General features: G+C 43.2%; 2 protein-coding genes across 6 annotated transcripts in view; one reads left to right on the top strand and one right to left on the bottom strand.

Moving 5' to 3' along the window:
- On the top strand, positions 1-26,103 carry CROT (carnitine O-octanoyltransferase). 2 transcript variants are annotated; one of them, XM_060280784.2, is made up of 17 exons: positions 1-271; positions 2,823-2,943; positions 5,040-5,164; positions 7,409-7,590; positions 8,217-8,341; positions 10,998-11,106; positions 13,372-13,465; positions 13,562-13,687; positions 15,284-15,385; positions 16,143-16,226; positions 16,333-16,440; positions 17,611-17,741; positions 19,382-19,505; positions 21,431-21,509; positions 22,683-22,776; positions 23,550-23,669; positions 24,883-26,103. In XM_060280784.2, exons 2-17 carry the CDS (start codon positions 2,829-2,831, stop codon positions 25,001-25,003), a joined length of 1,839 nt encoding a protein of 612 aa, XP_060136767.1. In that variant the 5' UTR covers positions 1-271; positions 2,823-2,828; the 3' UTR covers positions 25,004-26,103. The 2 variants fall into 2 exon arrangements, with proteins under 2 accessions (XP_060136767.1, XP_034985473.1); XM_035129582.3 differs by having other exon boundaries at positions 207-686.
- Positions 25,681-27,789, bottom strand: part of ABCB1 (ATP binding cassette subfamily B member 1) — a 59,669-nt gene continuing 57,560 nt past the window's right edge. For all 4 annotated transcript variants that reach the window (XM_035129577.3, XM_035129581.3, XM_035129576.3 and 1 more), the window contains exon 28: positions 25,681-27,772. In XM_035129577.3, coding sequence (XP_034985468.3) covers positions 27,566-27,772 — 207 coding nt within the window. In that variant the 3' untranslated portion in view covers positions 25,681-27,565. The remainder of the gene's footprint in view (positions 27,773-27,789) is intronic.

Genomic DNA, 27,789 nt, shown 5'->3' with positions numbered 1-27,789 from the left:
CCTGTGGACACCTGGATGCGCTCTTCTTTGAAGAGTTGCTGTGGGCGGCGGGTGTGGGAAAACCTGTTCAAAAACCCAACGAAATTCACGGGGTTCGTTGACAATATTGCGTCTGGAAGTGCTTTTCCTTTCCTTTCCGCGCACCGCTTCTTTAAAAGAAGCACGGCGTATGTATAAATAAATAAATAAGGAAGGAAGGAATGAGCAGGTGTGGCGCGCAGCAGCTCTTCAGAAATGTAGCAAGTGGGTCGGGCGACGCGGGGTTGGAAAGGTGAGCAGGTGCGAGCCGACCGACAGCGAGGGCCGCCCGGTCTGCTTCCTCCCCCCCCCCAATTAGCTTCCCGCCTCTTCCAGCTGCTCACGGCGCCCCCTGGGTCTCTCCCTCCGTGCCGGCCCTTCGCCAGCCCATGCAACCCAAGGCCGGCCTCCAACGCGCTCTGCCTTGCGCGCTCCGCCTTGCCGCTAGCACTTCCTCCTTCCCAGCAGGCCTGGATGTGGGGGAAAGGTGAGAGGAGCAGCGAGCCAAGAAGCAGAAGCCTCCGCCTCTCTCCGCTCCCGCTTCAGCCAACTCCGGCTTCACTGTTGGGGCTGGAGGCCGAGGAACGGGTGGCGGCGACTGCTACGCCGAGGCCCCTCCGAACGGGAAAGCGAGCAAGCAGCGCGGCCTGCGAGGCGCCGGGGCTCAGGTAGGGGGAGGCAGCGCAGCGCGATGGGAAGAGGAGGAGGGCGCCGGGGTGGGGTGGGAGCCCCGCAGAAAGTGGGAGGGGAGCGCCCCGCAAGTGAGTTTTTTGGGGGGCTATTACTTGCTCCCCTTTCTCCTTCTCTCACCCCACCCCATAAGTCGCCTCCTGTTGTTTCTGCAGCTCAGCAGCCAAAGCCAAACAAACTCGACACTTTGCAAAGCACAACCCGATGAATTCTGTAAAAACAAAAAAACCAAATATCAGTAACGCGAAAACGGGCAAAGTTCGCCACGGAGAGTGGCAGAGTTTAGTGTTATTGATTTGCTGTGCAATAAGCCGTCCTGGGCTAGGGCTGACGTCACTAGCAAAACTTTTTTAGCCCACTACTTACTGTACTGTCCCTGCAACTGCTTGCTGTAGAGCCCCAGCTACAACTTGAACGCAGGGCGGCCCTGTCTGCGCCTGACAGCGAAAATAGGGTTGCCTACACATTGAAAGCATACCCTTCCCCAAAATATCCTGGAAACTGTGGCTTGTTAAGGGTGCTGCAGATTGTAGGTCCGTGAATGAACGACTGTTCTTGGGGTTTGTTTTTTTGGGGGTGATGTATTTTCAACACAGTGTGTATATGCAGCCTGTTTAAGCTGTCAGCTGCCTCTGATTTTAGTTTTACTTTTTGGGAAGCACTTAGGGCGTATTAGACGGTGTATGAACAAGAAATGATAGCAACCTTATCAGGGTTCGGGAAGAAAGGGAAGTGTGTGTTTCTCAATTGCCCTGCAAAATAAATATGTTTTAGATTACCTTTTGCAAAGATGCCAGGCAGGCAGAGCACACAGTCAGGGGAGATTGTTGCCATGGGTGCCCAATATGCTTCACAAAAATCAGTAAAGACTGGCTTGTTCTGGACTTTTGACACAACAACCTACTGGTGGTAAACAAAGGGCAGTGATTGAAATAATAGAGTGTGGCGCTGTGGGTTAAACCACAGAGCCTAGGGCTTGCCGATCAGAAGGTCGGCGGTTCAAATCCCCGTGATGGGGTGAGCTCCCGTTCCTCGGTCCCAGCTCCTGCCAACCTAGCAGTTCGAAAGCACGTCAAAGTGCAAGTAGATAAATAGTTACCACCCCAAGCGGGAAGGTAAACGCCGTTTCCGTGTGCTGCTCTGGTTCTCCAGAAGCGGCTTTGTCATGCTGGCCACATGACCTGGAAGCTGTACGCCGGCTCCCTCAGCCAATAATGTGAGATGAGCGCCGCAACCCCATAGTCGGTGACGACTGGACCTAATGGACAGGGGTCCCTTTACCTTTAGGTTGTCACTAAGAGGTATCATATGTACCATGGAGGGAAAATCCATGTTGAGTAAACCCAATTGAGTATGATATTAAGATCATTATGTATTTTTACTATGCATATAATTACTATAATTCATAAGCTGCACACGGTGGTTTGGTCGTACTTAAATTTGCATATCATTATCAACTTCAGTGTCATTGAGAGCCCCTCTAGATTACGATCTTTCAGAAGGGCGGGATAAATACCTTCTTCACTAGGCACACCCAGCACTTGCAGTTCTGTTTCCCTTTCCCACAGAATAGAAGGGAATAGCTTTGAAGTTCTGACTTTAAAAACAGGTCTGTAGAAGATATGCACTCCAGCAGAAGGAGAGCGTGAAGTTTCTGGAGTAAAAGGTGTGGTTGTTTTTAAACAGGCAAGGGAATTCAAATCGACTTGAATTGTGGGAGAGGTTTACATTGTAAATGACCCAAGTAAAATGAATTAACGACAGATCAGGAATAGAAATATATATATATAATAAATAAATTTTTCCAGTAGCACCTTATACAGTGGTACCTCGGTTTAAGTACACAATTGGTTCCGGAAATCTGTACTTAACCTGAAGCGAACTTTCCAATTGAAAGTAATGGAAAGTGGATTAATCCGTTCCAGATGGGTCCGCGGAGTACTTAAACTGAAAGTACTCAAACCGAAGCGTACTTAAACCAAGCTATGACTGTACTGTATATTTCTACTGCGTCAGACCAACACGGATACCTACCTGAATCTAGATCAGGAAGATCAGTTCATAGGAGTCACAGTTTGTTTGTTTATTTTTTTTTAAAATACTGTTCTCTGCAGATCGTCATGGAAAACCAAGTGACTGATTCTTCCGAAGAGCGTACCTTTCAGTATCAGAGTTCACTCCCTTCACTGCCCGTTCCTGCTCTTGACGAATCTTTAAGGAAGTACCTCGATTCAGGTCTTAAACAAATGTTAATGTTTATTGTGGGTGAAGACTTAAGTAACATGGAAAGAATAACCTGCTTTTTGTCTGCTTAGTCAAATAACTTCATGCACGTTAGGAGTCTGAAAGTACTAAGGATTTTGAAACACAGTTACTATAATACATTACTTTATTTGCAGAGTTAGCACGAAATGTACCAGTATGCTTTCAATGTTTAAGGCACATGAAGTCACAATAAAAATGTTTGCCACTGAACTGTGCAAAGGTTGTATAGCGTTATGCAACTCTACACTTTTAAAAGTCAAATAGGAGGAGCTTGAAACCATTGATAGTGTCCTTGTTAAAATTACTTGGTTCCCACCCAAGACACACAACCTTCAAAATACAGCAGATTTCTATATACTGAAGCTTTAAGTGACACCATGCTTAGAAACAAAAATTAAGATGTTAATAAAGAACTTATTATCAGGTAAATATGTATAGGGTTGCAGCCTAAGAGAGTATTATTGAACTCAGTGGGGGTTACTTCTGAGTAGGATTGTAAATGTAAATAAATTTGTGTACTGTCTAGATTGTCTAGTATTTCAAACTATAATGCCTGCTTGAAATACCCAAGGAACTACTGTATGAGATGTTACAGTTTAAAAGCCAAAAAATAGCAGTCATTACGAGAAGGAAAAAATATTTTCTTATTTCTCTTACAAATTATGTAGCTTTTAAAAAAATGTTTCTTTTAACCTTAACTCTCATACTCACGATTTAAAATTGGATGGGTTGTATCCACTGGGGGTTGGAAAGCACTAAACCTTGGTTGGAAAGCACTAAATAAAATTAGCTCCCATTGATTGCTTGATCAACTAAAGCCGTAGTTGATTAATAATTGCAACCCTTATTGTTGTAAGTCTTCATTTTTCATGAAACATTATTAGAAAAGGATGGTTGTTACCGAAGACTTGAATACTTTTTTTTAAAGCAACATTTCTGAATCAAAGTAATTCCCAGCTATCGCTGAATATCTTCCTAAACATTGGGCATTTCTGCCAATGTATAAAGCTGCCATTGTACATTCTGTCCTTTAAGTTTAATTTGTTAAAAGTTTCATAGTCCTAAGAATCAAACAACTTCGGATTTCTCCAGCCAAGCACTATAATGACTATGTCCTTAAGAGTCAATTTACAAGCTATACCAGGCTGTTGGAATGCTCCTTAGAATTGCAGTGTAAGTCTCTGACCATATGCACACTTGAAAGAAGTTCAGTAGAAAACAAGCACACTTGGCAAATGGACATAGGATTGCCAGCACGATTTAGCAATGGTGGATCATCACTGAGTGATTATTGCTGACCAACTCTTCCATGCTCGTTTTTTCTTCAGATGTAATAATTTGAAACCAGGCCAGGAAATAGGATGTGCTTGGTACTTGGCTCTATTCTGATTTGGCAAAAGGGTAGGAGATAGTAATTTGCAGATTTTGCAATACAGAAATAGCCCTGGCTCAGTTATACTCAAAATATAGGCTTGGCAAGGTATTCAAATATTTCCAAAGGACTTGATGACCATGTCGTTTCACTCTTCATCTTCTCAGGATTTGTTGCGGTGAACTACTTCTCAAAGGAAAAAAAACCCCCAAAACTTATGCGTATCTACCATATATCTACTAACACTGATTACTGTTCAGGCTCAATGTGAGCTTTCCATTTTACTTTGCGAGTGTAGTGACTGCAGGCTAATTCACCCAGGCATCATCTTAGTCTTGTTAACTAAGCCATATGTGCAAACTCTGTCTATTCCAGCAACATTGTGTTTCAGTTGACACTGGATAGTAATGAAAGTTGTGTTTGTGGTTATTAATTTATAACGATTCTTCTGCACACGTAACCTGTCATTTAGTACTACAGAGATGGGTTTGCATGTACGGTATGAACCTGCACTGTGTTTGTCTCGTTAACATTCAGTTGTTAAGAAATAGCTCTCTACAGATACTGTTAGTCGTGGCAGTTTTTTTGTTTCCTGCACACTGATTTAGAACTTTGGAACATAAATGCAACTTGGAAGTAGAATCATAAATAGGTTCAGAACATTTTTGTTTAACTAAACGTTTGTGTTTTGCAGTGAGACCTTTCCTAAACCAAGAAGAATATCGGAGAACTTCCGACATAGTAAAAAGATTTGGAAATGGGATTGGGAAAGAGCTACATCAAAAATTACTTGAAAGAGCTAAAGTGAAGAGGAACTGGGTATGTTTTAAGAAAGCTTGCACAGTTTGCTAATTCATGCTGATAATCAGTTTTCTAATGAAAGACAAGAAAAGGGTGCAAGGATTATATCTTAGAAATATCAGTCATTGACTCAATACTTTGATCCTTAATTATACTGCTTCATCTCCTGTTGTGGGATGAACCACACATTCTAGCAGACTCTTCAGGACAAAACCCTCTTTTTACATGTGGAAAACCAGCACAAATGTATAATAACCAGATCACCAGTTCAGTTAAACAAAAATATTATAGAGTGGTACCTCAACTTATGAAGACGATCTGTTCCGCGAGGTTTTCGGATGTCAAAGTGTGCGGTCGACGCATGCGCAAAGCGCGATTTCACACTTCTGTGCATGCACAGAACTCGCACGCCGCTCTGCGCAGGTGCAGAACGCGCGCGCTGAGCACGCGTGGCAAAAAGACTTCCAGGGTTGTCGACTTCGGAAGTCGAAACCTTCGGAAGTCGGAGCGTTCGGTTGTCGAGGTATGACTGTATTCTGATTTCCATCCCACTGAAGTCAATAAGTCTTGCAGAGCAATCCAATGCATGTTTACTCTCTACAGAAGTCCCTCTGTGTTCATTGGACTTCCTTTGTGCATAGGAGTGCAGCCTAAATTAATATAAGACCAATGCTTCGCTTTAATTGTATTGTGGATCCATCTAGATGCAGGAACAAACATTTTAATGTGTTCAAGCCCAGGCTGCTTTGCTTTGGTCTTAAATTTGTTGATTGAAGAAGAGTTAAAAGAGTTAGAAAAAATATCTGTTGCATAAGAATTCTTAAATTGGATTCCTGGTTTGTGATGTTTTACCATTTCATATCTAAGAAACAGAAGGAAATCCTTTTTTCTTTCCTATTTTAATTGTGCAGAGACCCGTATCAGGGTTTAGAAAATGGAGACAGTTTCACATGAAATTTTAAATGTCATCGTCAATATCTTCCGAAAATTCAAGCATCTAATACTTAAAGACAAAGAACACTTCAGGTGTAGGATAATCCTTTGTAGAGTGCTAAATTTATAGATTCTGAACATGAGATCAATGTCCACATGTTCATTGTTGACCACAAGTAAGATTTACCTGCTAGAAATGTGAGCAAGGGGCAAAGCCCACTTGCATTTCCAGATAGTTGGACCAGGCATATGTGGTCAACACATCGCTTGGAGCATGCAAGGACTTCTGTGTAAGAGTACGAAAAGCAATTTTAACTAAAATAAATACAATAGAGCCAGTGTGGTGTAGTGGTTAAGAGCGGTAGACTCGTAATCTGTGGAACCGGGTTCGCGTCTCCGCTCCTCCACATGCAGCTGCTGGGTGACCTTAGCTCAGGGGTCCCCAGACTTACCGGCGTTTGGGCCGGTTCCCACCGCGCTGATCGCGGGCGGGCCGGAGGACGGGGGAGCGCGCGCCTGTGCGGGCTGGCGGGCGGGGGAGTGTGCGCCTGTGCGCATGCGCACGGGCGCTTACTGGCGCGGTGGCGCACTTCCAGGGTGGAAAAAGTGCCGAAAATCCGTTGTGCACATGCGTATGGGCCTCCCCCGACCCAGAAGTGCACCAGAAATGACCTCTTCCGGGTCGGGAGAGGCCCATATGCATGCGCACAAAGGATTTTCGGCACTTTTTTCTCGACCCGGAAGAGCGCTGCCGCGCTGCGCGCTGTAAGAGCGGGCGGCGTGCGGCGTCGCGGGCCGGTTTGGCAGGCCAATTGGGCCGCATCCGGCCCCCGGGCCGTAGTCTGGGGACCCCTGCCTTAGCTAGTCACACTTCTCTGAAGTCTCTCAGCCCCACTCACCTCACAGAGTGTTTGTTGTGGGGGAGGAAGGGAAAGGAGAATGCCGCTTTGAGACTCCTTCGGGTAGTGATAAAGCGGGATACCAAATCCAAACTCTTCTTCTTCTAAAATATAATAGGAGAATGTTTGATCCAAATAACTACTTTAGGCACATTTTAAAATACCCCCCTTTGCATAGGAACCGCCCATGCCAGATCAGAAATTGAGCCTCCCTTTACTTTCAAATGTTGCTTGTTGTTTGTTGTGTGGCATGGAGGGCGGCTGTTTGATCCTTATATGCCCAACCCTCTTTTGATGTGCAGAACTACTTGTGCCGATGCCAGTTATGAAGCAATGCTTGCTCTGAGGCCATTCGGCAGAAGACAAATCTAATTAAGTGTCAGAGCTGTGCTCAAGGCTCCTTATGCTCTTAATTGCTGTTTCTTTTCAGCTGGAGGAATGGTGGCTGAATGCGGCCTATCTTGATGCACGTTTACCAACACAAATCTATCATAATTTTGGAGGGCCAGGCCCTTACCTCGAACATTACTGGCCACCCAAAGAAGGGACTCAGATAGAAAGAGGAAGCATTGCTGTATGGCATACCTTGAAATTCTGGGAACTATTGAGAACGTAAGAAACTTAAAAGCACCATGTGTTAGTTCTTATATATAAGGATGATACTGGTCACATTTTGGGTGGGAGTGCAAATATCGCGAATGTTCATTGCTGAATGTAGTCCCATTTGATTGTTTGAAGAGTTCTGTACCTGCTTACTTGGGAGTAAACCTCAGTAAACTCGATGGGACTATTTTTGAGCAGACATGTATAGGACTCCACTGTCCGTGTCATAATACGGAAGGAACCCAAAGGTCTTGGAAGTCCAAACCTGTGTCCTAATGTAAGATGCTTCAAGCATATATCAGCTTCTTGTGGATTAAGGCTTGCAGGCAGGAGTAAGTCCCATTGAAATGTATGGCACTGCATCCAAGTTAGCATGCACAATATGAAGCTGTAATTGTCATAAAAGGAAGGGACATGGGACACCTCGCTAGTGCTTCCTGATGAGCAGATAGCTGACTTGGGTAAGTGATTCTTATCATGGGCTACAGAAAAATGGTTCAGAACACTAGCCTATCTAATCAGGGAAATATTCCTTCCTGGTCTCAAATCTGGTGTCATCTAGTCCCTGGGTTTGCTGCCCATTCTTTTCAACAGAATTTGAATATCTTAACAATGTATTGTTGTCTTTATTGCAGAGAAAAGTTGCCTGTACATAAAAATGGCAATATGCCTTTGGATATGAATCAGTTCCGAAAGTTGTTTAGCACCTGCAAGATTCCAGGAATTACACAAGATTCCATTGCCAGTTATTTCAGGACAGGTAAAAAAAATGATTAGAAGAAAAAATATTTTTTACAAAGCATGTTTATGTAACATCCACTGCATACAAAAGGGCTCACAAGTCCATTTATTTTGCTGCTCTGGTTTTAAGAATCAGTATTATTGTTTGGTTTCATTTTCTGGCCTCACAGTAAGGTTTAATCTGCAGTGTGGAAATCCAGAGGAAGTAGTCACTTATTTGTTAAAAGTCCCAGTGAAATCTTTGTAACCTATGTAAAAGTTACTTAAAATGACAACTTCAGTTAAGCATGGTCTTTGCAGCATCTTGGCACTAAAAAGCCACAAGATTTGACTTTTTGTGCAACTCTTCAAAGCACAATAGCACCTTCAGTAACAGGATCTTGCAGTCCTACATAAGAACAAAAAGGTTCAATCACATCTATAAATCTAATTGAAAAGGGGGTGGATTTCCTTTGGCCTGATTTGGTTGACAGTAAAAAAGCTTCTTAAATTATGTTTGTACTTTGTCACAGTGAATGTTAGCAGGTTGATTAAATTGCATTGATTGTAATGTCTATATAAATAAAACTAGTTGTAAAACTATTCATCAGTGCAAGAGGCTTCAGGGAATATGAATTGATGCCACAGTCATGCAGTGTACTGACAAAGTTACATTTACGTTGATGCTGAGTTGCCTCTGTTAATCCGCTTGAACACGTAATCACCAGGAATGTTGTTTACAGGTGTATGGAGCTCTTGGTGAGACAATAATCTTTATAGGCACACCCGGTCGCTTTGATTGCCTCTGCAAAACATGCCCTGTTGCCAGGGCCAGCTCTAGGGGTAGGCTGTGTGGCGCGGAGTGCCAGGGTGCTGGGCTGGCAGGGGGGTGCTGCGCGGCAAAGCCGTGCGGAAGCTGTGCTGCGCGCTGCGCCCGCCCACAAGGGCAGGGGCGCTGGAGCGATCTCTGCACCACGGCGCCAGGGCGCCCGACATGCTTGAGATGGCCCTGCCTGTTGCCACTGTTCTCTTCAGTTATGCCAGTATCTAGGTAGTTGCGATGTACAAAGCGAGAATGCCTTCTTCATGTAACATTTCTGAAGGTAAAATGATCTGCCTGCCTTCTTTATAAACCTGCGCCATCTACGGTAGTTAGGGAAGTATGCACTAATTGTGTACTTGAGGCCGAAGGGCAGAGACCATTAGCAGCAATAATTCACTGAGCTGTAGGAATGAAGATGTCTCAAGGCAGATCCATATTCCCATGTCCTAATAAGAACCTTTGAACTCTCCCATTCCCCCTCCTGGAAGAGGCAGTGATTAAGGAGAAAGCAAATGCTCACTCACGTTTCTTTCTTCCCTTGGTTATTGAAAGATGAGGCCATTCTTCAAAGGTGAGAAGTTCTTCTCTAGATCAACACAAGGGCTGCTTCTGTGGGCTGGCGTCTTTACTATCAACCTGTCCCCTGAGTCCATCTGCAGTTGCTTCCTCTTCCTCTCATCTCTAGGAAAGAGCCTGTAACCTGGACCGTGTCAGCAACGGCCGAGGACCTGCCAACTCTCTCACATGTTTATTTGTAATATTGCTTACCTGCCCCTTACCATAAAGTCCTGAGGCCAGTCACAATATATAGTTTTAAAAACAAGTGAAGCATTTAAAAGTGCTGCAATAATCAAAACACTAAATAGTATAGTTCAGCATTTGGTGAAAGCCATACAATGAAGATTAGCATGTCAGGGGTACTGGTTCCCTCATCCTTCCTTTATATGAACACAGGTTTGGGTCTCTGTCTGTCTGTCTGTCTGTCTGTCTGTCTGTCTGTCTGTCTCTCTCTCTCTCTCTCTCTGTTTTAAATCCACTGCTACCAATTCACTCAGAATGCCTTAGGAACATGGATAGTAGACCTAGGTGTGAGATGAACTCTGCCACTAGACAGAGCATGAATTTTAAAGTAATATTGCTGATTTTTTTAAAGGAGTGCTGTATACATCAGGGAATGCAAATAATTATTTGGGGTTCTTAAAAGTGCTTGTTGACAGTTTCTGAAGATTTGAGAGGCCCTCACACTAGCCTCTTAAGTGGCTTTTGTCTCAGGCCAAATTCCCTAACACTCCACCCCAGCCAAATACTCTCACAACCAGTCTAGCTACTGAGGTCAATTTGTGTCTCAAAGCTCATCTGGGTGTACACCTGGCTGTCTGGACCAGTTTAGCCAACTAATATCCCACTTGTGTACCCATCTCCTGATAAGAGTACACAGTATTTCAAGCTTGTTTGTGTGGATGCTAATGCTCATATCATTTAAGAATATGATATTTAAAAAAAATACTCTAGTCACCAATGTATCGTGATCAAAGTGTCCAAGCATCCACGGGAAATCGCTGCAGTTTTCATCCAGATAAAACAAAATGCACCCAACACCTGCTATGTTTCATTTCTTCCTTTCCAGAGGTAAACATTGCAGAGAATCCTAAATATTCAGCTGTGTTGTCACATCATGCTATAGAGCTTTTCTGTTTCAGTTATCTTTGCAGTGCAGACTTGTGTTGGGCTGAAAAACACATTTATCCATTGAATTGGGTAATGATTAAAAGAGGTTATTGTATCAGTTTTATTTGTTGCAGCGCCTTACCTGGCATTTTGCAGTGACTACTATCATGCTCACAGGCTTTTCTTTTTCTTTTTCATCTTTCAGACAGTGAAGGTGAATCTCCATCTCACTTGATAGTCTTGTGCCAAGGTCGAATTTTTGCATTTGATGGGGTACATGATGGTCAACTATTGAGCCCACCAGAGATTTTTAGGTACAGCATATTTACAATAAGTACAAATTAAAAATCAATGATCAAGTTTGTTTCTGTTACTTTGTTCCTATGTAGATTTAATGTGCATTACCCAACTTTGTTACTTTGTTTCTATGTAGATTTAATGTGAGTTACCCAACATGTTAACAAGTAACATTTGTATTCTAAAAATGTCTCCCTGAAATCACTGAGGGGACATTTTGCAAGGAAGATTATACATCTTTAAAGGAGTTGTGCAAGCCCCATTGAAATAAATGGCATCTGCAAGGCAGTAGCGTTTTGTGGACTGTACTCTGATATTAGAGTTCCACTTCATCATGAGCTGTACAGTTGTACCTTGAATCCGGAACGCCCTGGAACATTCTTTTGGAACCCGAATGTTCAACGGGGCTTCCGCGGCTTCTGGTTGGCTGCAGGAGCTTCCTGCAGCCAATCAGAAGCCGCAATTTGGTTTTGGAAGTCGAACGGACTTCCGGAACAGATTCTTTTCGACTTCCAAGGTACAACTGTATTATGTTTCTTTCCCATTAACGCCTTCCTCTAAAATTCCTGTCTGTTATTCACTCACTTTTTATGGAGGATCCAGATTACGTCATTACAAGATCATTGCATTCCAGTGTTTTCTGTCTTGGCTGATTTGTGACATTTTTTTCCTTTGCATTTTATTGCAAAACAACAACAACAAAACAATTGTAGCAAAGTAATACTGACACTATTAAGGGCTTGCTGTGACTTAAAAATATTCCTCCGTGAAGTTTCTGCTCCTCTTATTATTTCCTGTTCAGTATACATGGGGGACTCATGATGAATTGCCTCTTAATTAGTCGACTTCTGCTCCCCATGGGAACAGGCTTCAATTACTGATTTCAGAAAGGAAAGGAAAAGAAAAGAGGAAAAAAGAAATAAAACTAATGCTTTTCTCCAGCCTCATGAGAAACGGAAAGAAACCAATTGCATTGTGAGTCACTACTAACCTCCCAAGTGTCGTGAACAGGAACTAATAAAAGAAGTGAAAGCTGAAAAGAAGCAAACTATTGCAAGAGACCTTGGCTCAGTGGATTGCAAGAGACCATGGCTGCCATTTCCCCTCTCTCTAGAGCAGGCATCCCCAAACTGTGGCCCTCCAGATGTTTTGGCCTACAACTCCCATGATCCCTAGCTAACAGGACCAGTGGTCAGGGATGATGGGAATTGTAGTCCAAAACATCTGGAGGGCCGAAGTTTGGGGATGCCTGCTCTAGAGTGTCCTAAAAGTACAGCTAATAGGCGTTTGCTGTTGAGAAATGTGCGGCAGGACAGCCAAGAGGGGATGACAACTTCCAGACAGCAGCTGTTACAAGGGCCACTGCTGCCACAGCTATCCCTCTCCTTTCAATCTTTTGTGTTCCATCTCCAGAAAAACCACCATCTCTTCCATTCATTGTATCTGTGAATGTGGTGGTGAAAAGGAGATTTTTGACTCTGTTCTGTTTCCAACCGCGTTAAAGGGCCCTGCTGCAGAAACAACCATTGACCTCTATCTCCTTTCCTCTGAAAAGGCATCGCGACAACTTGCATGCTTCAGAGAGCAATTAAAGTATTACTTTAAAAATTAAAAAATCTCGACGTGAAAAAGAGAACGCGCTAGAAAAGAGAAACACATATGTGGTTGCGCTATGAATGTTGACCTGTAAGGACATATTTCCACAGAGAAATAGTGCAAGATCCACTGAGCATAGGTGCGCCTCCTAGAAATCGTGGGAAATGAGTAGTTCTGTGCAATTTTTGCCATGGGTATCCAGTGGTAGCTCGGGTTGCAAACACTTCGGGTTACAGACTCCGCTAATCCGGAAGTAGTACCTCAAGTTAAGAACTTTACCTAAGGATGAGAACAGAAATCGCGCCGGCGCAGTGGCAGCGGGAGGCCCCATTAGCTAAAGTGGTACCTCAGGTTAAGAACGGTTTCAGGTTAAAAACGGACCTCCAGAATGAAGTAAGTTTGTAACCAGAGGTACCACTGTAGTTGTAAAAGGCATGAGTCTGAAATGAGTTCAGAGGAGGCATGCAAACAATTAATCAGACCATCTTAGACTCCTGGTGGGGTCTGAGAGAAAGCATGTGGGCATATGAAGATAGGCAGGATGGCCTAGCTGATAGGACACTGGAACTTGAATTAGTTAGTTTCAAGTTCTGGGTACTCGGCATAAGAGAGTACCTTAACTGATATTTTGCATCTGAACTACTGACTAGCTTTAATTTCTCATTTTTTATTTTAATTCCTTCAAGGCAACTTTCCTACATCAAAAAGAGATGCCAAAATGAACCCAAAGGGCCAGGATTGGCTGCCTTAACATCTCAGGAAAGAACCCCATGGGCAAAGGTTGGTACACTTCATTTCTTTTTGTAGTGGGAGGCAGCGTTTGCTGGGATTGATGTGTTTTTTTGATGTTTAATCAAGACTACACTTGTCTCTTAGACACGCGACTATCTTATCAACTTGGATCCAAAGAACCTGTCCCTTTTGGAAAAAATACAGAGCAGTTTATTTGTAGTCTGCCTCGATGGACTGAGTCCTCAAGCTACACCTGAAAATTATACAGAGGTAATTCTGGATTACTGGATTGCTGGATTTCATATTCTGTGCAGTTCTTAATAACCTGCTTCATGTTAAATAAACATGTTGTCCTCGAAGCTGTAGGTTTCACTCCACCCATCAATTACCCTAATATAATAGTGATACTGTTTTAAGATAGGACCTATTGTGCAGTGTCAATGTCGACACGAGGCTGGCACATCTCGCCCTCTGCTAAACAATCTCTGCTACGGCGCTCACAGAACAGGCTGCAGCATGTCACAAGTAAACAGGGGAAATGAACATGATGCACAACACCAAAGTGCCGGCAGGGCAGTTATGCTCCTGAGAAAGTAGCACGTGTCATGAGAGGGAAGACGGCCGTTCGCTCAGGCCAAAGGAAATTTCCATCCCAATCAGAAGCTTGTCAAATGGGAGAGAGAACGAGACCTGTGCAGCTGGATGTTGCACAACGAAAACTCTGATAAAATACAAAACAATCCCCAACTCAACCAAAGTTGGATCACAGTAATGATTACAAAACAACCATCGGAATTAAATATCAACATTAATCTTCATGCCTTTTATATCTTGGCTTATTGCAGTGGTTATATAGCAACATGGTTTCTACAGGCAGCTCTCGAGGACAGGCAAAGAGGGAAAACACTGATTAGCAGCGAGAGGATTGTTGGACATTAACTGTAATACTGAACTGTGGGAGTGTTGTGGTCATTTCTTAGGGCTTATTTGTATTTTTTGGTGGCAAGTGCTTGTAACGTTTAATGATAAACTTTGGTCAGAAAACACATGCTTCCAAACGTGGGGGCTGAGGACCATTTGCTTGTGTTGGGAGACTGGCATCTTCGGTTCAACCGGTGCTATAAAATATCGGTTTATACAGGCAAATGCACTAGCCACATACGTGTATATCAGTACTTTAGTCTATATCGAAAAGAGCTAATGAGAAGAAGAACTGTACAGTCGTACCTTAAAAGTCAAACAGAATCCGTTCCGGAAGTCTTGTTTGACTTCCAAAATGTTCGACTGCTGAAGTGCGGCTTCTGATTGGCTGCAGGAAGCTCCTGCAGCCAATCGGAAGCCGTGGAAGCCCCGCCAGACATTTGGCTTCCAAAAGAACGTTCGAAAACTGGAACACTCAATTCCGGTTTTCAATCGTTGGGGAGCTGAAACGTTTGACTCCCAAGGCATTTGGGAGCCGAGGTACGACTGTATTTTGAGCAACTGTTAGTCTGTTCTTTCTTTGCTCCGTTAAAATGCCACCTTTCTGCTGAAGCACTTAGTTTAAACTAGTGGCCTATAGTCTAAGAGACTTGAAAGAAAACTGAAAAGGAATGAAGAGAGAGGAGGAAAATAATGCAAATTAATGTGCAAACTGTTTCATACTGTTCTATAATGAATGATCAGGTGGAATGGCCCCTGCAGAAGCCAGTTCTGGGTGGGGAGGAATCAAAGGGCAGTTCGGGAATTTGCTGTCTCATTTCACCCTTAGATGCAGCCAGCTGATATGGGAACTTTATGATTTCATTTTGATCTTCTGTTCATTTTTTGCCAAGGGTAACGCTGCAAGCTTTTCTTTTGGAACTTAAATGTTAACTTTTGACTTAGATCACCACTTTGGCTCTATCGGGAGATCCAACGCTACGCTGGGGAGACAAATCCTACAACTGCATTATATTCTCAAATGGAGTGTTGGGTTCAAACTGTGATGTAAGTAGATTTTTTTTTACCTGAGGCCCCATCAATTCTTTGTCTTCCTTAAATCCTACATTCTTTTTAAAGTTGGTGGTAAAAAAGGTGTTGTGTCTTTTTGAATAGCAGTTTCAGTTTTAGCACTCTGCTTTCACAAATACCTCAAATAAATAACAATTTATAAAGGAGTTCCTTTCATTTGATACAGAGTGCCATAGTCTGAGGGATATAGCTGGCTAGCTAATATACTGAATAAAAAAGAAGCATAACATAATGAAAGAAACTCGCAATGAATGCATTTGCACATAACCATAAACCAGTTTTCAGGCCCCGGGTGGTTTATCTAGAAAGGGCAGTATGCTGACTGAACTTAGCCTTCCCTGGTGCAAATGGAATACCCCAGGAAGCCTTGGTTTGTTGCTCCCTAGTCAGCAAAACGAACGACAAAACATGGCTTCAGGTTGGCCAAGGATCATGGCTAGTTAGGGACAACAAAACATAATTACTGTTACAGACATAAAGGAAAGCCAGGGCACTCTTGTTATGAGAGTAGCAAAGTGGGAGGAATTGCTCAGTGTTCACAAGCACGATTACTCATTTCTGATAAACCACAATAAATAGAAGGTGTGGCCTATCATTGCAATGCAAAACACCTTGAGAGTGCTACACCTTGAGAGTCTTTTTGTGGAGGAATGCCAGAGAATCAAAATCAGTAAGTTTGGGCCCAAATTTCTGGTGCACTAATACAGTCATTTCTGTTTTGCGAATGTTTCAGCATTCTCCTCTAGATGCCATGGTTTTGGTAGTCCTCTGTTCTTACATCGATGCCAAGGTTGCTGAGTCGGAGGGAAGGTGGAAGGTATGAAAGATTTACAGTTCCATCCTATGCCAGTTAATAATAAGATCCTCACGTTTATGGAAATAAATCTTGGGACTACTCTCTCATCTTTTGAAATGAAAAACAGGGACCAGACAAAGTGCGGGATATGCCCTGGCCAGAGGAACTTGTGTTCAGGTTGGATCAGAAAGTGCTAAATGACATTGCGCACTCTAAGGAACAGTATGAGAAGCAGGTATGTCCTCTCTGTGCACCTTTTTTCTGTAGACACGGGTTCCTTTATTTAGACCTGTTGTGGGTTAGCTGCCTGACTAGCTTCACTGAGTTCTCAAAGCACAATGATATCTGGGACAGGCACAGTTAATTAAACATTAGAGATTTCAGAACTGATTAGTACAAACCTCCTTCTCTCCGATAGCAATTTATTTGTGACTATAAATTATTGCAACCTGATTAAAGTAATGAGTCGGTTGTATCAAATTGGTTTTAACTGATTAGAGCTAAAATCCTGTGCACACATGCTTTGAACTTAATAGGACCTACTTTTGAGTAAACTTGCATGGGATTGAGTTCTAAAGCTACGTAAACTGGTAAATGATGAGAGCAATCTTTTTGAAAGAAATAGTATGCTTCCTTTGGTTTTAGATGGTGCCCCAGTGCTGTTTAGGGAAGCTTTTAATGTTTAATAGATTATTGCATTTTAATGTTCTGTTCTTTTGGAAGCCGCCCAGAGTGGCTGGGGAGACTCAGCCAGATGGGCAGGGTAATAATAATAATAATAATAATAATAATAATAATAATAATAATAATAATAAAATTTCTGCTTAATTCCAGGCAAGTCCAATTTAACTCAGTGAGGCTTACTTCTGAGGAGACGTGCATAGGGTTGCATAGTAAAAAGATTATATTCACTGATTAAAGGTTGTAGCCATACAGTAAATGTAGCTGGGGGAAACCAGTAGTGATTAAAAAAGACTGCTGACATGCCTAGTAGATATGTATTAGGAAAGTGCAAGAAGTCTCTGGCAACTTTTGCCTATTAGGGTTCCAGGTGCGCAATTAGACAAGCAAAAGCCGAGCAGAAACATTTTGAGGGTTGCTTAAATGTAACCAGGGACAAACCCCATCACTTCCTTTATCTAAAACCAACATGGTGCCTTCCAGATGTTTCCCATTAGCCCTTGCCAGTACACCATGGCTAGGTTGCTAAAGGCTTATCTTTAAAAAAGGGTAAGATTCGAATGCATTAGAGTTCCTGTTTTCACCTGAATCCAATAGTGCTGTGTAAGGGGTGTGGAGGGTGGAGAAGATAGAATAGTCAATAGGCGTAATTGCGTAGAAATTTTGGGTTTCGTTTGGGCTCCCGCTCCTTTATCCTGTGGTGACATTGTTTTGTTTTTCTCAGGTATCTGACATAGAGGTGGTGAATTACGCCTTTACAACCTTTGGCAAAGCACTGATCAAGAAACAGCAGTTGCATCCCGATACATTTGTCCAGCTTGCTCTCCAGCTGGCGTACTATAAACGTCACGGACAGTAAGGAAAAAAATGTTATTTAGGCAAAATCTGATCACTCAGAATCAAATAACTTTGAATATGTTGATTCCTAAATGAAGTAAGTTGTGGAGCAGATCCTTAGTAGTTCACCCAAAAATACCTATATGAGAGGATGTGCAGCCACTTGGAATGAAGCCTGAAATACAGTGGGATGTGGGATGCTTCAAAAGCATTCGGACCTCCTAATAAAAGTGGGATGTCCCTGTAGGATTTTGAGGCTCTGTGGGAGACATCAAGGCTTTGACTACTGCCTTGGTATACATGCTTTTAAAGCAGTCGTAGATATCGGGGAAAGTACATATCGGGGTAGTCATCAAAGGGTGGAAGTAAAGTAGGTGCACCCCAAAAATAGCTGCCAGTGGGGCAAGGCCCCCACACCACACCAAGGAGCCAGGGAGGATTAGGCTCCTTTGTGAGGGGTGTATTTTTATCCCCCTCCCAGCCACTTTTGACTGTGTCAGTAGGTATTCCACTATGATACCTTGCTCCCCAGTCACAGCTACATTAAAACATTGGATGCTTGAATTATTTTTTTGGTTGGGAAGCAATCACTTCACCACCAAGAAAGGCTTGCATAAAAGTGCACTCCTGACAGAGCTCCTGCACAGCGCTCTCTCTCTCTCTCTCTCTCTCTCTCTCTCTCTCTCTCTCTCTCTCTCTCTCTCTCTCTCTGACACACACACACACACACACACACACACTGTGTTGATGGCTTGAACAATCCAATTACCTTCATGTTTCTGGATCAGTTAGTCCAGGCACCCCCATACTTTGGCCCTCCAGATGTTTTGGACTACAATTCCCATCATCCCTGACCACTGGTCCTGTTAGCTAGGGATGATGGGAGTTGTAGGCCAAAACATCTGGAGGGCTGCAGTTTGGGGATGCCTGAGTTAGTCTGATTGGTTTTTTTGTATATGGGTTTCTGCTAAAACACTGAATCAGTAGGATCTTTAATATACCCACACTACACCTTCAGTAACCTCTCTTCCACCCCCACTAGTTTCACACTCCATCAACCAGTGATAAATACAGATGGTCACTCATCACTTAATCATTAGAGTGGTTTGCATGTAACCATGCTGGAAATGTTGTGCTAAGCAGCAAGGAAATTTTTTTTTGCCACTGTCTTTACCTGTGCCTGTGTGATAATCCCGATTCCCCAATAGCCGTGCTGCATATGACCAACTTTGCAGGAGTTGGTACACACCTGGGTTCAAATTCTCTGTCTTGAAGCACAGTGGGATACTCTCAGCCTATCCCACTTGAGAGTTGCTTTGAAGATCAAATAAAAGCGGTGAAACGGTGTGAGCCGCCATGAGCTGCTTAGAAAAAGGGTGAGGCAGAAATGTCATAAATAAACGAATGCACTGTGATTACGCTGCTGCTTGTAAAGGTTCACATGCATTCGCCTTCTGTTCCTGCCCTTGAAAATGAATGGGGAAAATCTTACTTTACTTACGTTAGCTAAAAAATAATGAGGAGTAAGACCTCCAATTTGCCTGCCTCCTTTTATTACCCCCTACTTCCTTAAAACACACTTGCACAATTGGATACTTTCTCATTCGAGTGGAAAAGGGAGCTTCCTTTTTTGTAATTGTCCTAACATTCTTTTCTAGCCCAGGTTGCTGCTATGAAACTGCTATGACCAGACGTTTTTACCATGGCCGGACAGAGACTATGAGACCGTGCACCATGGAAGCAGTTGATTGGTGCAAATCCATGGTAGATCCAGCCTTTACTGTAAGCATTGATAACGATAAGTACTTTAGGATTTCCAATTCTGCATGCTTTGTGTTGTCACTGTGAAAAGCAGCTGGGATGTGGCAATCAAGGCTGTCTATTCAAGCCTTTTTGTCATAAAGGTTGAAATCCAGTGGATACTTAAGCCCTTATGTTCCCTTGGTAGTTAAATTTTGGTCGCTGCCTCATACATCCCATTATTCACCAGCTTTCTTCATGGCAGAGAGTACAGATAACTAAAGCAATCATGTTACGTAACACACACAGCTCGAGACCTAAGACTAAACCCATTCACCATGGGAGATGTAGCCGTTTGTTGTTGTTTTTAAAATGCAGAACAAACTATATTGTTTCACTGGAATTTGATTTCCTTGCTTTTAAGTGGGGCAGTGATAGATCTCTCTCCTGCGATTTGCTATCAGTCTGGCAGAGAAATAAGAAGGCCATCTCACTTCTACATTTTTTTGGGGGGGGGAGGGGTGTCTTCCTTTCTTCCTCCTGCTTTTCATTCTGCTCACTGTACCGTTGTGCTTTGCTTGCATTTGAGCTCTGGATTCATCCACTATGAACTGAGCGGTTTGGGCACTTGTAAGCCAGGATATCACATAGCAGAAATCCCACAGTTCTCTGTTCAGGTTTCTCACACCACAGACTTGTTGCAAGACAAACAGCCAGAGATGGTGTAATAAAGCTTATCCCTTTACAGGGCTCATTCTGTGCCCATTTTAGTTTGGCCTCTTCGGTTTTGCTGCGGTCACTTTCCATTGCCATTTTTAAGGGTCTTTCCCCTTATTTAGTCACTTTTAAAGCAGTTTTTATTTATTACATTTATATCCCATCTTTTCTCCAAGGAGCTCAAGGTGGCACCCAGTGAATTGCAGGTGGTAAGAGTTTTGCTTCTGGGGAAATTAGGGTATGTTACCTCCATTGCTCTAGCCATGTTGGGCAAATATCACGTGTATCTATTTGATACCGTGTTTCACGAGTAAAGTATATCTCTTCCCCCATCCCTTCCAAAGACTGGGTCTTTTGGGGAAACTTAAAACAAGGTTTTGTTTATTTAGCATGTGTACTTTTGATATGTTTTATGATTCGTGATATTGTGCGTGCTGATGCTGGTCTGTGACCGTATTAATAAATTCATTCAAGCATGTATGGATATTTAAGCATTACCTGGTCCCATTGAGGAAAACAAGCAAATCAGAGATCCACTCTGATGGTTAGCTAGTTCTTCCGATGACCAGCTTGAAAGGAAACAGTTCAGGGAGAGGAGGAGGTGAGGCTGATCTCTCAGTTGAGTAAATGCGATGGACCCGCCTTCCCATCTCTCCCTCTGCTGCAGCCATAGGAAATGGCAGCTAACAGTTGAGGGGAGAGGAGGAGAGAAACACCAGCTCATCTGTCTGCTGAGCCAATGGAGCCAGTCCTGCTGTCCCGACATACTTTAAGCAATAGCAATAATGCATAGCGAGGAAGCAGGCATAAGGTATGGATTGGACGGTGTGCTGCATTTTCTTTTTGGCAGTGCTTTTTGAGCAAATTCCACCTGGATAAGACCTCCCTGACTTGACTGAGTGCACGTACTGATAATGAATAAAACAATGCATGCTCACTGTTTGTGTATGGATTCGCCTTTCATCTCTGCAGGACACGGCTATGAAAAGGTAGTGACTCCCTCCTGCAGACGGATGTATTGTTAAATAGACAAGTGCCCTAAGTTGTTGCATTAACTCTAAAAGTGTTCATTTTGCCCGGGGATTGCAGGTCATTAACGGTGACAGGGAAACATTTCAGTTGGCTTTGACGGAACAGCAGGGATGTACGCTTTTTCCTCCAGCAACTTGCTTGAGGGAGGGGTCTTCAGTTTTACGCTGTTGGGCACCACAGTCTGTTCAAATGATTTTTCTTTTCTTAACTTTCTGCAGCTCGGCCAACGAAAACAGCTTATGCTGAAGGCATTTGCAAAGCACAATAAACTGATGAAAGAATGTGAGAATGGAAGAGGTACTTTCCTTCTTTTTTTGACGCTTGCCAAGGGATGTTTCTGTTGTGATAAGTTGGCATTTGGGTTCTCTCCACCTCTTTATTGAGACACACTGCTTGATCTGAGCTGAAAATGTGGCCTATTAATTCACCCTTCCATGCACTGGAAGCTCTGCCTCCTAGGAGCATAACTGCTGTCATTGCTACCCTTTTAGCAAGTTCATGAGCATCCATAGCAGGGGGCAAGACGGGTAGTTAACCTCCCCCCTGTGCCATAATTCTCTGATGTCCAGCTTTCATTTTAAAAGGAAAGTCTCCAGGACACGGGTAGGGAACTGCTGACCTGCAGACCAATCCTGGCCTATCAGGCCTCACGATTTGGCCTGCTAGGCTGTTTTGGGGAAGCCATGCCTTCCCACCCATCATGTATGACAGGGCTTCAAAGGAACAATTGGAAACTTAAAGTGGGCTCCTGATCACTTCACTGCTGGAGCAGGATGTAGTCCCACCTGCCCGTCGGGTGATGATGGGTAGTTGGAGTGCACCTTGCTGAAGGACAGAGGAGCTGTTCGCATATAATGGAACCAGATTCTTCCTCCCAGCGCTGCTCTTTGAAGTGACCTCGGTCTGCTCCTTAAACTTCTGAAAATTCGAGATTTTTTAAAGGATCAGCTTGAGGCTGCTTGAAAAAGGCCTTCAAACATTGCTGTGCTGCACTTTGATGTCCCAACAATTGGGACTGCAAAGCACAGCATCACCTGACATCACTATGAGAGACAGCAGATTTACCCATTGGGAAACAGGAGTTGACCTGGAATGTGTGTTAATTAGAGGCCAGGCCTACTTAGGCCTTGTCACCATCCAGACCCCATATTTATCAGAAATTGTAGACCTGTTCTATGCTAATTTGCATATGTTCTTTGTGGTATTTATCACACACACACCATTGAGAAATCCCTGCAGATGGCCATGAGCACAATCCCCAATCCAATTGGCCACTGCTCTTCCTGTAATCAGGAGGCCGATAGGCTGGACCAATTAAAGATTGCCAAAGTGCTCGAACCATACTTTTCCCACCGCAGGTCTCTTGCGCAGGGAGCTATGAAAATCTGCAGCTGGCCATTGAGACAAGCAACGAGTAAGAAATCCATACAGTACATCTAAACCACATGGGATTTTAATTTCTCTTTACAGGATTTGACCGTCATCTTCTAGGTCTCCTGCTTCTGTCAAAGGAGCACAGCCTTCCCGTGCCAGAACTCTTCTTAGATCCTGCTTTCTCTAGAAGGTACCTTTTAAAATGCTATGTCTTTGTCTGACAGTGTGGGACACCTTAGCATATCCCAGAGTGGCAGATTTGTCAGGGTTGACTTTGTGAAACGGGATGAGTAACAGCCCCCTATAGCAGCTGATAATGTTGCCTTGGTGACATGGTCAACTGCTTGTAGGCTGAGCAGTCCCAGATGCTCCAGAAGAGCCTGGAGAAAGATTGCAGCACTCCCTTTAAAAATGTTCTTACCTGGTGCTTTCTTGAGTCTTTGCTGCTGGTCCAGGAAGGATGCAGATAAAGAGAGGACTTCCACCCACCTTCCAGCTAGCTCCTCCTCTTCCTTTGGCGCAGGGCCATAGTATTGCAATTCCCATTATCTCCAGGTAGGACTGGGAATGATTCCCACGAGCTGGGATAGCTCAGTTGGTGGAGCATGACGCTCTTAATCTCAGGGCCGTGGGTTTGAGCCCCACATTAGGCAGAAGATTCCTGCATTTCAGGGAGTTGGACTAGGATGACCCTCGTGGTCCCTTCCAACTCTACGATTCTATGTCTCTGTGAAACCCCTGCAGAGCTGTTGCCAGTCAGTGTAGACAACCCTGAGCTAGATGGACCCACCACCTGACCTACGGGCAACCTCTCTTAATGCTTTGATTTTGATAATGATGAGAGCGCATTCACTTCCCCCAGTGTAGCTTATTAAGGATCAAAGGGAAAGCAGCCGCGTGTGTTTGTTTGATTTCCAGATGGAAACGATTCATTCTGCAATCGTGTTTCTTTTTAATTCGCAGTGGGGGAGGTGGAAACTTTGTGCTTTCAACTAGCCTTGTCGGCTACACGAGAGTCGGGGGAGCTGTGGTTCCCATGGTGCACCAGGGCTACGGCTTTTTCTACAGAATTAGAGACGACAGGTGAGGATGCTCTTAGCCCTAACTCAACAACTTAAACCTGCTCTCTGTGTTTCTCTCTAAGTGCATCATCAGTGAAAGTATCAGCCCTGGCAGTATTTCAGTAGGCAAACCAGAAATCACAGCCTGCCCTCACCGCTAGCACTTAACCGGTTTCAGTATATATTTTTTTGCCAAATGAAAAGGAGAGTTTGAGCAAGAATTTAGGGTTGGCATATTTCAAAGAGTGAACATCCAGACACAAAAGTTGTTGAGCTTTTTTTCATTTTTGGCAAAGTTGTTGAGCTTTTCTTTCTGTATTTTTTTTTGGGGGGGGGGAGCTTTTTTATAGTTTTACCCCAAAATGACACTGCTGACATGAGTTGCCATACCACCAGATTTTTCTGGACTTTTTGCCAATTTCCACTCAGACAGTGCTTCTAAATCCAGCATTCCGTGTAATGTCCTGGAATTTCTGGACGTATGGCAACCCTAAAGAATGGGAGGAAATAATGTCCTTCAAGGGGGGGGGGAATAAGGGGGGGAAGAGAAGTACAACAAGCATCTGAAGAAGAACTCAGGATTGCTATTTCTGTTCCTGTCTTGGCAATACAGTAAAGGTTACTTTCCTTGTGAAATACTAGTATTGCCATGGTATTCAGTTTGATGCTGAATGTGCTGGTAAAGAAAGATAACAGATTCTGGATTCACAGTTGACTTCATAATATAAAAATGAGCTACTGTGATTCACTGGATAGAGCGTTTGAGCTGGCAGGGGGGGAGATACATTAAGGGGAAAGTGCTCCCCAAGATACTCTGAGACCCAATCAGAACTGGTGCTTTGAATTGGGCCTGGAAATCCGGTGCAGACATTTCAGCTTAGGGTGTAAAAGGTTCTTGGTCACTCATACCTTTTTACATCGAAGTCATTGCTCTAGTATTCGGGATTGCTGTATAGTATGTCACTTTTTCAAATCACAATGGCATCCTCTAGTTCAGGCATCCCCAAACTGCGGCCCTCCAGACGTTTTTGGCCTACAACTCCCATGATCCCTAGCTAGCAGGACCAGTGGTCAGGGATGATGGGAATTTTAGTCTCAAAACATCTGGAGGGCCGAGTTTGAGGAAGCCTGCTCTAGTTGCTCAGTAGCTTCACCCATATGCAACTGAACATCTGTGTTGATTTTTAGAATGCTATTTATCTAAACAATTTTTTTTTTAACATTTCCACTGATAGGATTGTTGTGGCCTGCACCACCTGGAAGTCATGTCCAGAGACAGATGCAGAAAATCTGTGTCAAATTCTGTTCCAGTGTTTACAGGACATGGTCAAGTTAATGAGCACAGCCCAGCTGTAGAGAAGAAGCCGACGCTATATAGTGCCTTTAAAGCTTTGTGCAATTACTATGTCTGTGTACCCTGTACACTTGAGGAAGGAAGGTTTAAGCCAAGAGGAGTGTTTACAACTAGGTAAGCTACCTTCCGGTTGAGCATAGACAGAGAGAATGCAAGACACTTCTTTTTTATAATGACCTTTACTGCAGTAACAATGCAATAGTTTTCCTTGAGTAATGTTGCAACAGCAATGCAAAATGACAGACTCTTAGTAGAAACTATGCAATATTAAACCAAGCCTCAGCAATGCAAAAACTTGAGCGAATCAGTGGTAGTTCAGAAGATAGTACACATGCTCTGTGCCTTAGAGCAGCCTTTGCAAGGATTATGAATCATGATTCCTTTCTAGACAGGATGATTATCATGGCTCTTATAATGTTTAGCTTTTAAAGCAGGGGTGGGTAAGCTTTTCTGGACCATGGGCAAAAAAAAAAATCACCTTTGGCCAGCCTTACATGAGCTGCCAGCCAGCAGTGGATACGCACACACGCACACACACGCACACAACCCTCTTGCCACACACTCAGGCAGGTAAGCACCCAGCTGCTCATCAAATTATCAGTCTAGTGATGGGGGATGATTTGGACCCCAATACTATTTCTATCTTAAAAACAAAATGGCAGAAAAACTTGATTGTGGGGCTGGGTTAGTCCCCAATGCTAGCTGTTAGTCACCCCTGGTGTAAAGTAATCACGATAGGTATTGGGATTATTGCTTTATGTAATTCTTCACTACTGTCCTGTTTTCTGTGATCTTTGCAACTCAAAAACCACCACTTTAAGAAAGGCCTTTGAATAGAATGATCATGTGCGAAACTTGTTTTAAAATTTTACTTTTATTTTCCAAACCAAGGATATAAAGTGAAACTGTACTTGAAAGCTTGCAATATATATATATATGGTGATTATTAGAAAGTATGTATACCACTGTTGCTTCACATGTATAGCTCCGCAAAATTCTCAGGACTTCCTTAGCATTTTAAAATGAAGCACCCCCTCACCATCCTCTCCTTTTTATCAATTATGTAATTTCTTCTCTTTGGAATAAAACCACATCAAAGATAGTGTTGGCTTGATTAATCTGTATGTACATATACACACTTCATTGTCAAGAAGGGTGCCAGGCTCCCCGAACCCATATGGTGCTTAAATTCTTCAAAACATCTTTAAAACATCTCTCTTTATACCCCATTCTTCCACAATAAACTACCCAATGCAGCTCTCAGTTAATGAAAAGCAATACAAAAATGTGGTAAACTATGAAATCCAGTCATTTATCCTAAAAAGAATATTGTGAACCTGGAAAAGATGCAGAGAGAAGCAACTGAAATGATCAAGGAGCTGGAGCAACTTCGATTCCGACTAAACATCAGGAAGAACTTTCTGATGGGAAGTGTTGTTCAACAGTAGAACGGTCTCCCTTTGGAGGTTTTTAAGCAGAGGTTGGATGGCTATCCATCCGTCATGGATTCTTTAGTTGCATTGCCGGGGGTAGGACTAGATGACTTTTGAGGTCCCTTCCCTGATTCTATGAAAGTTGACAATATTTGGGGGCTTTAGCTTAGAAGAAAAAGTGGGCAGGAAGGGATATATTTTGTGTATAAAAATTTGGAATATTCTGGAGAAAGTGGACAGAAAAGTTCTCCCAGTAATACTAGTAGCTGGAGTCCTCTACTCAAGAACAGAAGGGAGTTATTCATGCAGCTCTCAGTTTAACTGCAGGATTTGTTACCACAGAGAGTAGCAATGTACCAAAGCTTTAGAAGGCTCTTTCCCCATTGCTGTTGACTGGCCCATTTGTGGGGAGGCTCTATGGTCTTCTTCAGGAGTCTCGAATGAAAAGACAGCCACACAAGTAGATTTGCTTCCCAGTATGTTGTAAGGAAGCTATAAAGAAACATGCTTAATGCTGCTTCGTTTAAAAAACAACAACACACAGTTTGGGGTGAGGTTTCCACTGCAGCCATCCCAAGGTCAATCCAGGAAGTTTGACAATCACCAACTGAAACTTCATAAAAACCCTTTTCACCGAGAATCCAAAATAGTTGGCTTTGAGAGTACTCGCCAATGTTGCTCCGGCACAATTGTCCATTTTTAAATTAGTAGATAATAGGTGGTCTTATTTCAATTAGCCGTTCAGATGCCGAACTATCTTCTTGGTCTCTAGTTCTGGCTTCCAGGGTGCAAGGAAGGGGAGGGGCTTGTCTCTTGTTCTTTCACTTTCAGGTGTGTGTGTATTTTTAAGCAAATTCCTTGGAGTGATCACACAACTGCAACTTTTGAAAAAGTACAGCGTACGTGTGTCTCTAGAGTCTAGACAGCTGAGAACAAAAGGTAAGCACACTCTAGTGTAGAAAATGGATCGAGATAGGAAAAGCTTCGGTTTGAGAAGCCTTGCTGCAATTCAGCCCATTCGCCAATACTGGTTTATTTTGTTTAATACGGTGATGGTACAAGCAGTGCCTCTTGCAATCGCCGCCTCAAGAAGGGAATTCAGCTTTAGCAATATTTCGCTTTTGTTTGAATTTATGCAGGGGCTGATCCTGCCTGAACATTGACTAGAGCGTAATAGATTCCTTTTGCAGCCAGGAGCTGTTGATGTGTTCCTTGTTCTTTGACTTTACCGTTCTGGATCACTGCTATACTGTCCGCGTTCTGCACTGTTGATAAGCGGTGAGCTATTACAATGCAGGTGCGGCCTTGTCTGGCTTTATCCAGAGCCTCTTGGACAACCTGTTGGAAACAGAAAT

This window comes from Zootoca vivipara, chromosome 11, assembly GCF_965207765.1.
Source record: "Zootoca vivipara chromosome 11, rZooViv2.hap1.1, whole genome shotgun sequence".
Lineage (NCBI taxonomy): Eukaryota > Metazoa > Chordata > Lepidosauria > Squamata > Lacertidae > Zootoca > Zootoca vivipara.
This window is presented reverse-complemented; position numbering and strand designations above follow the sequence as displayed.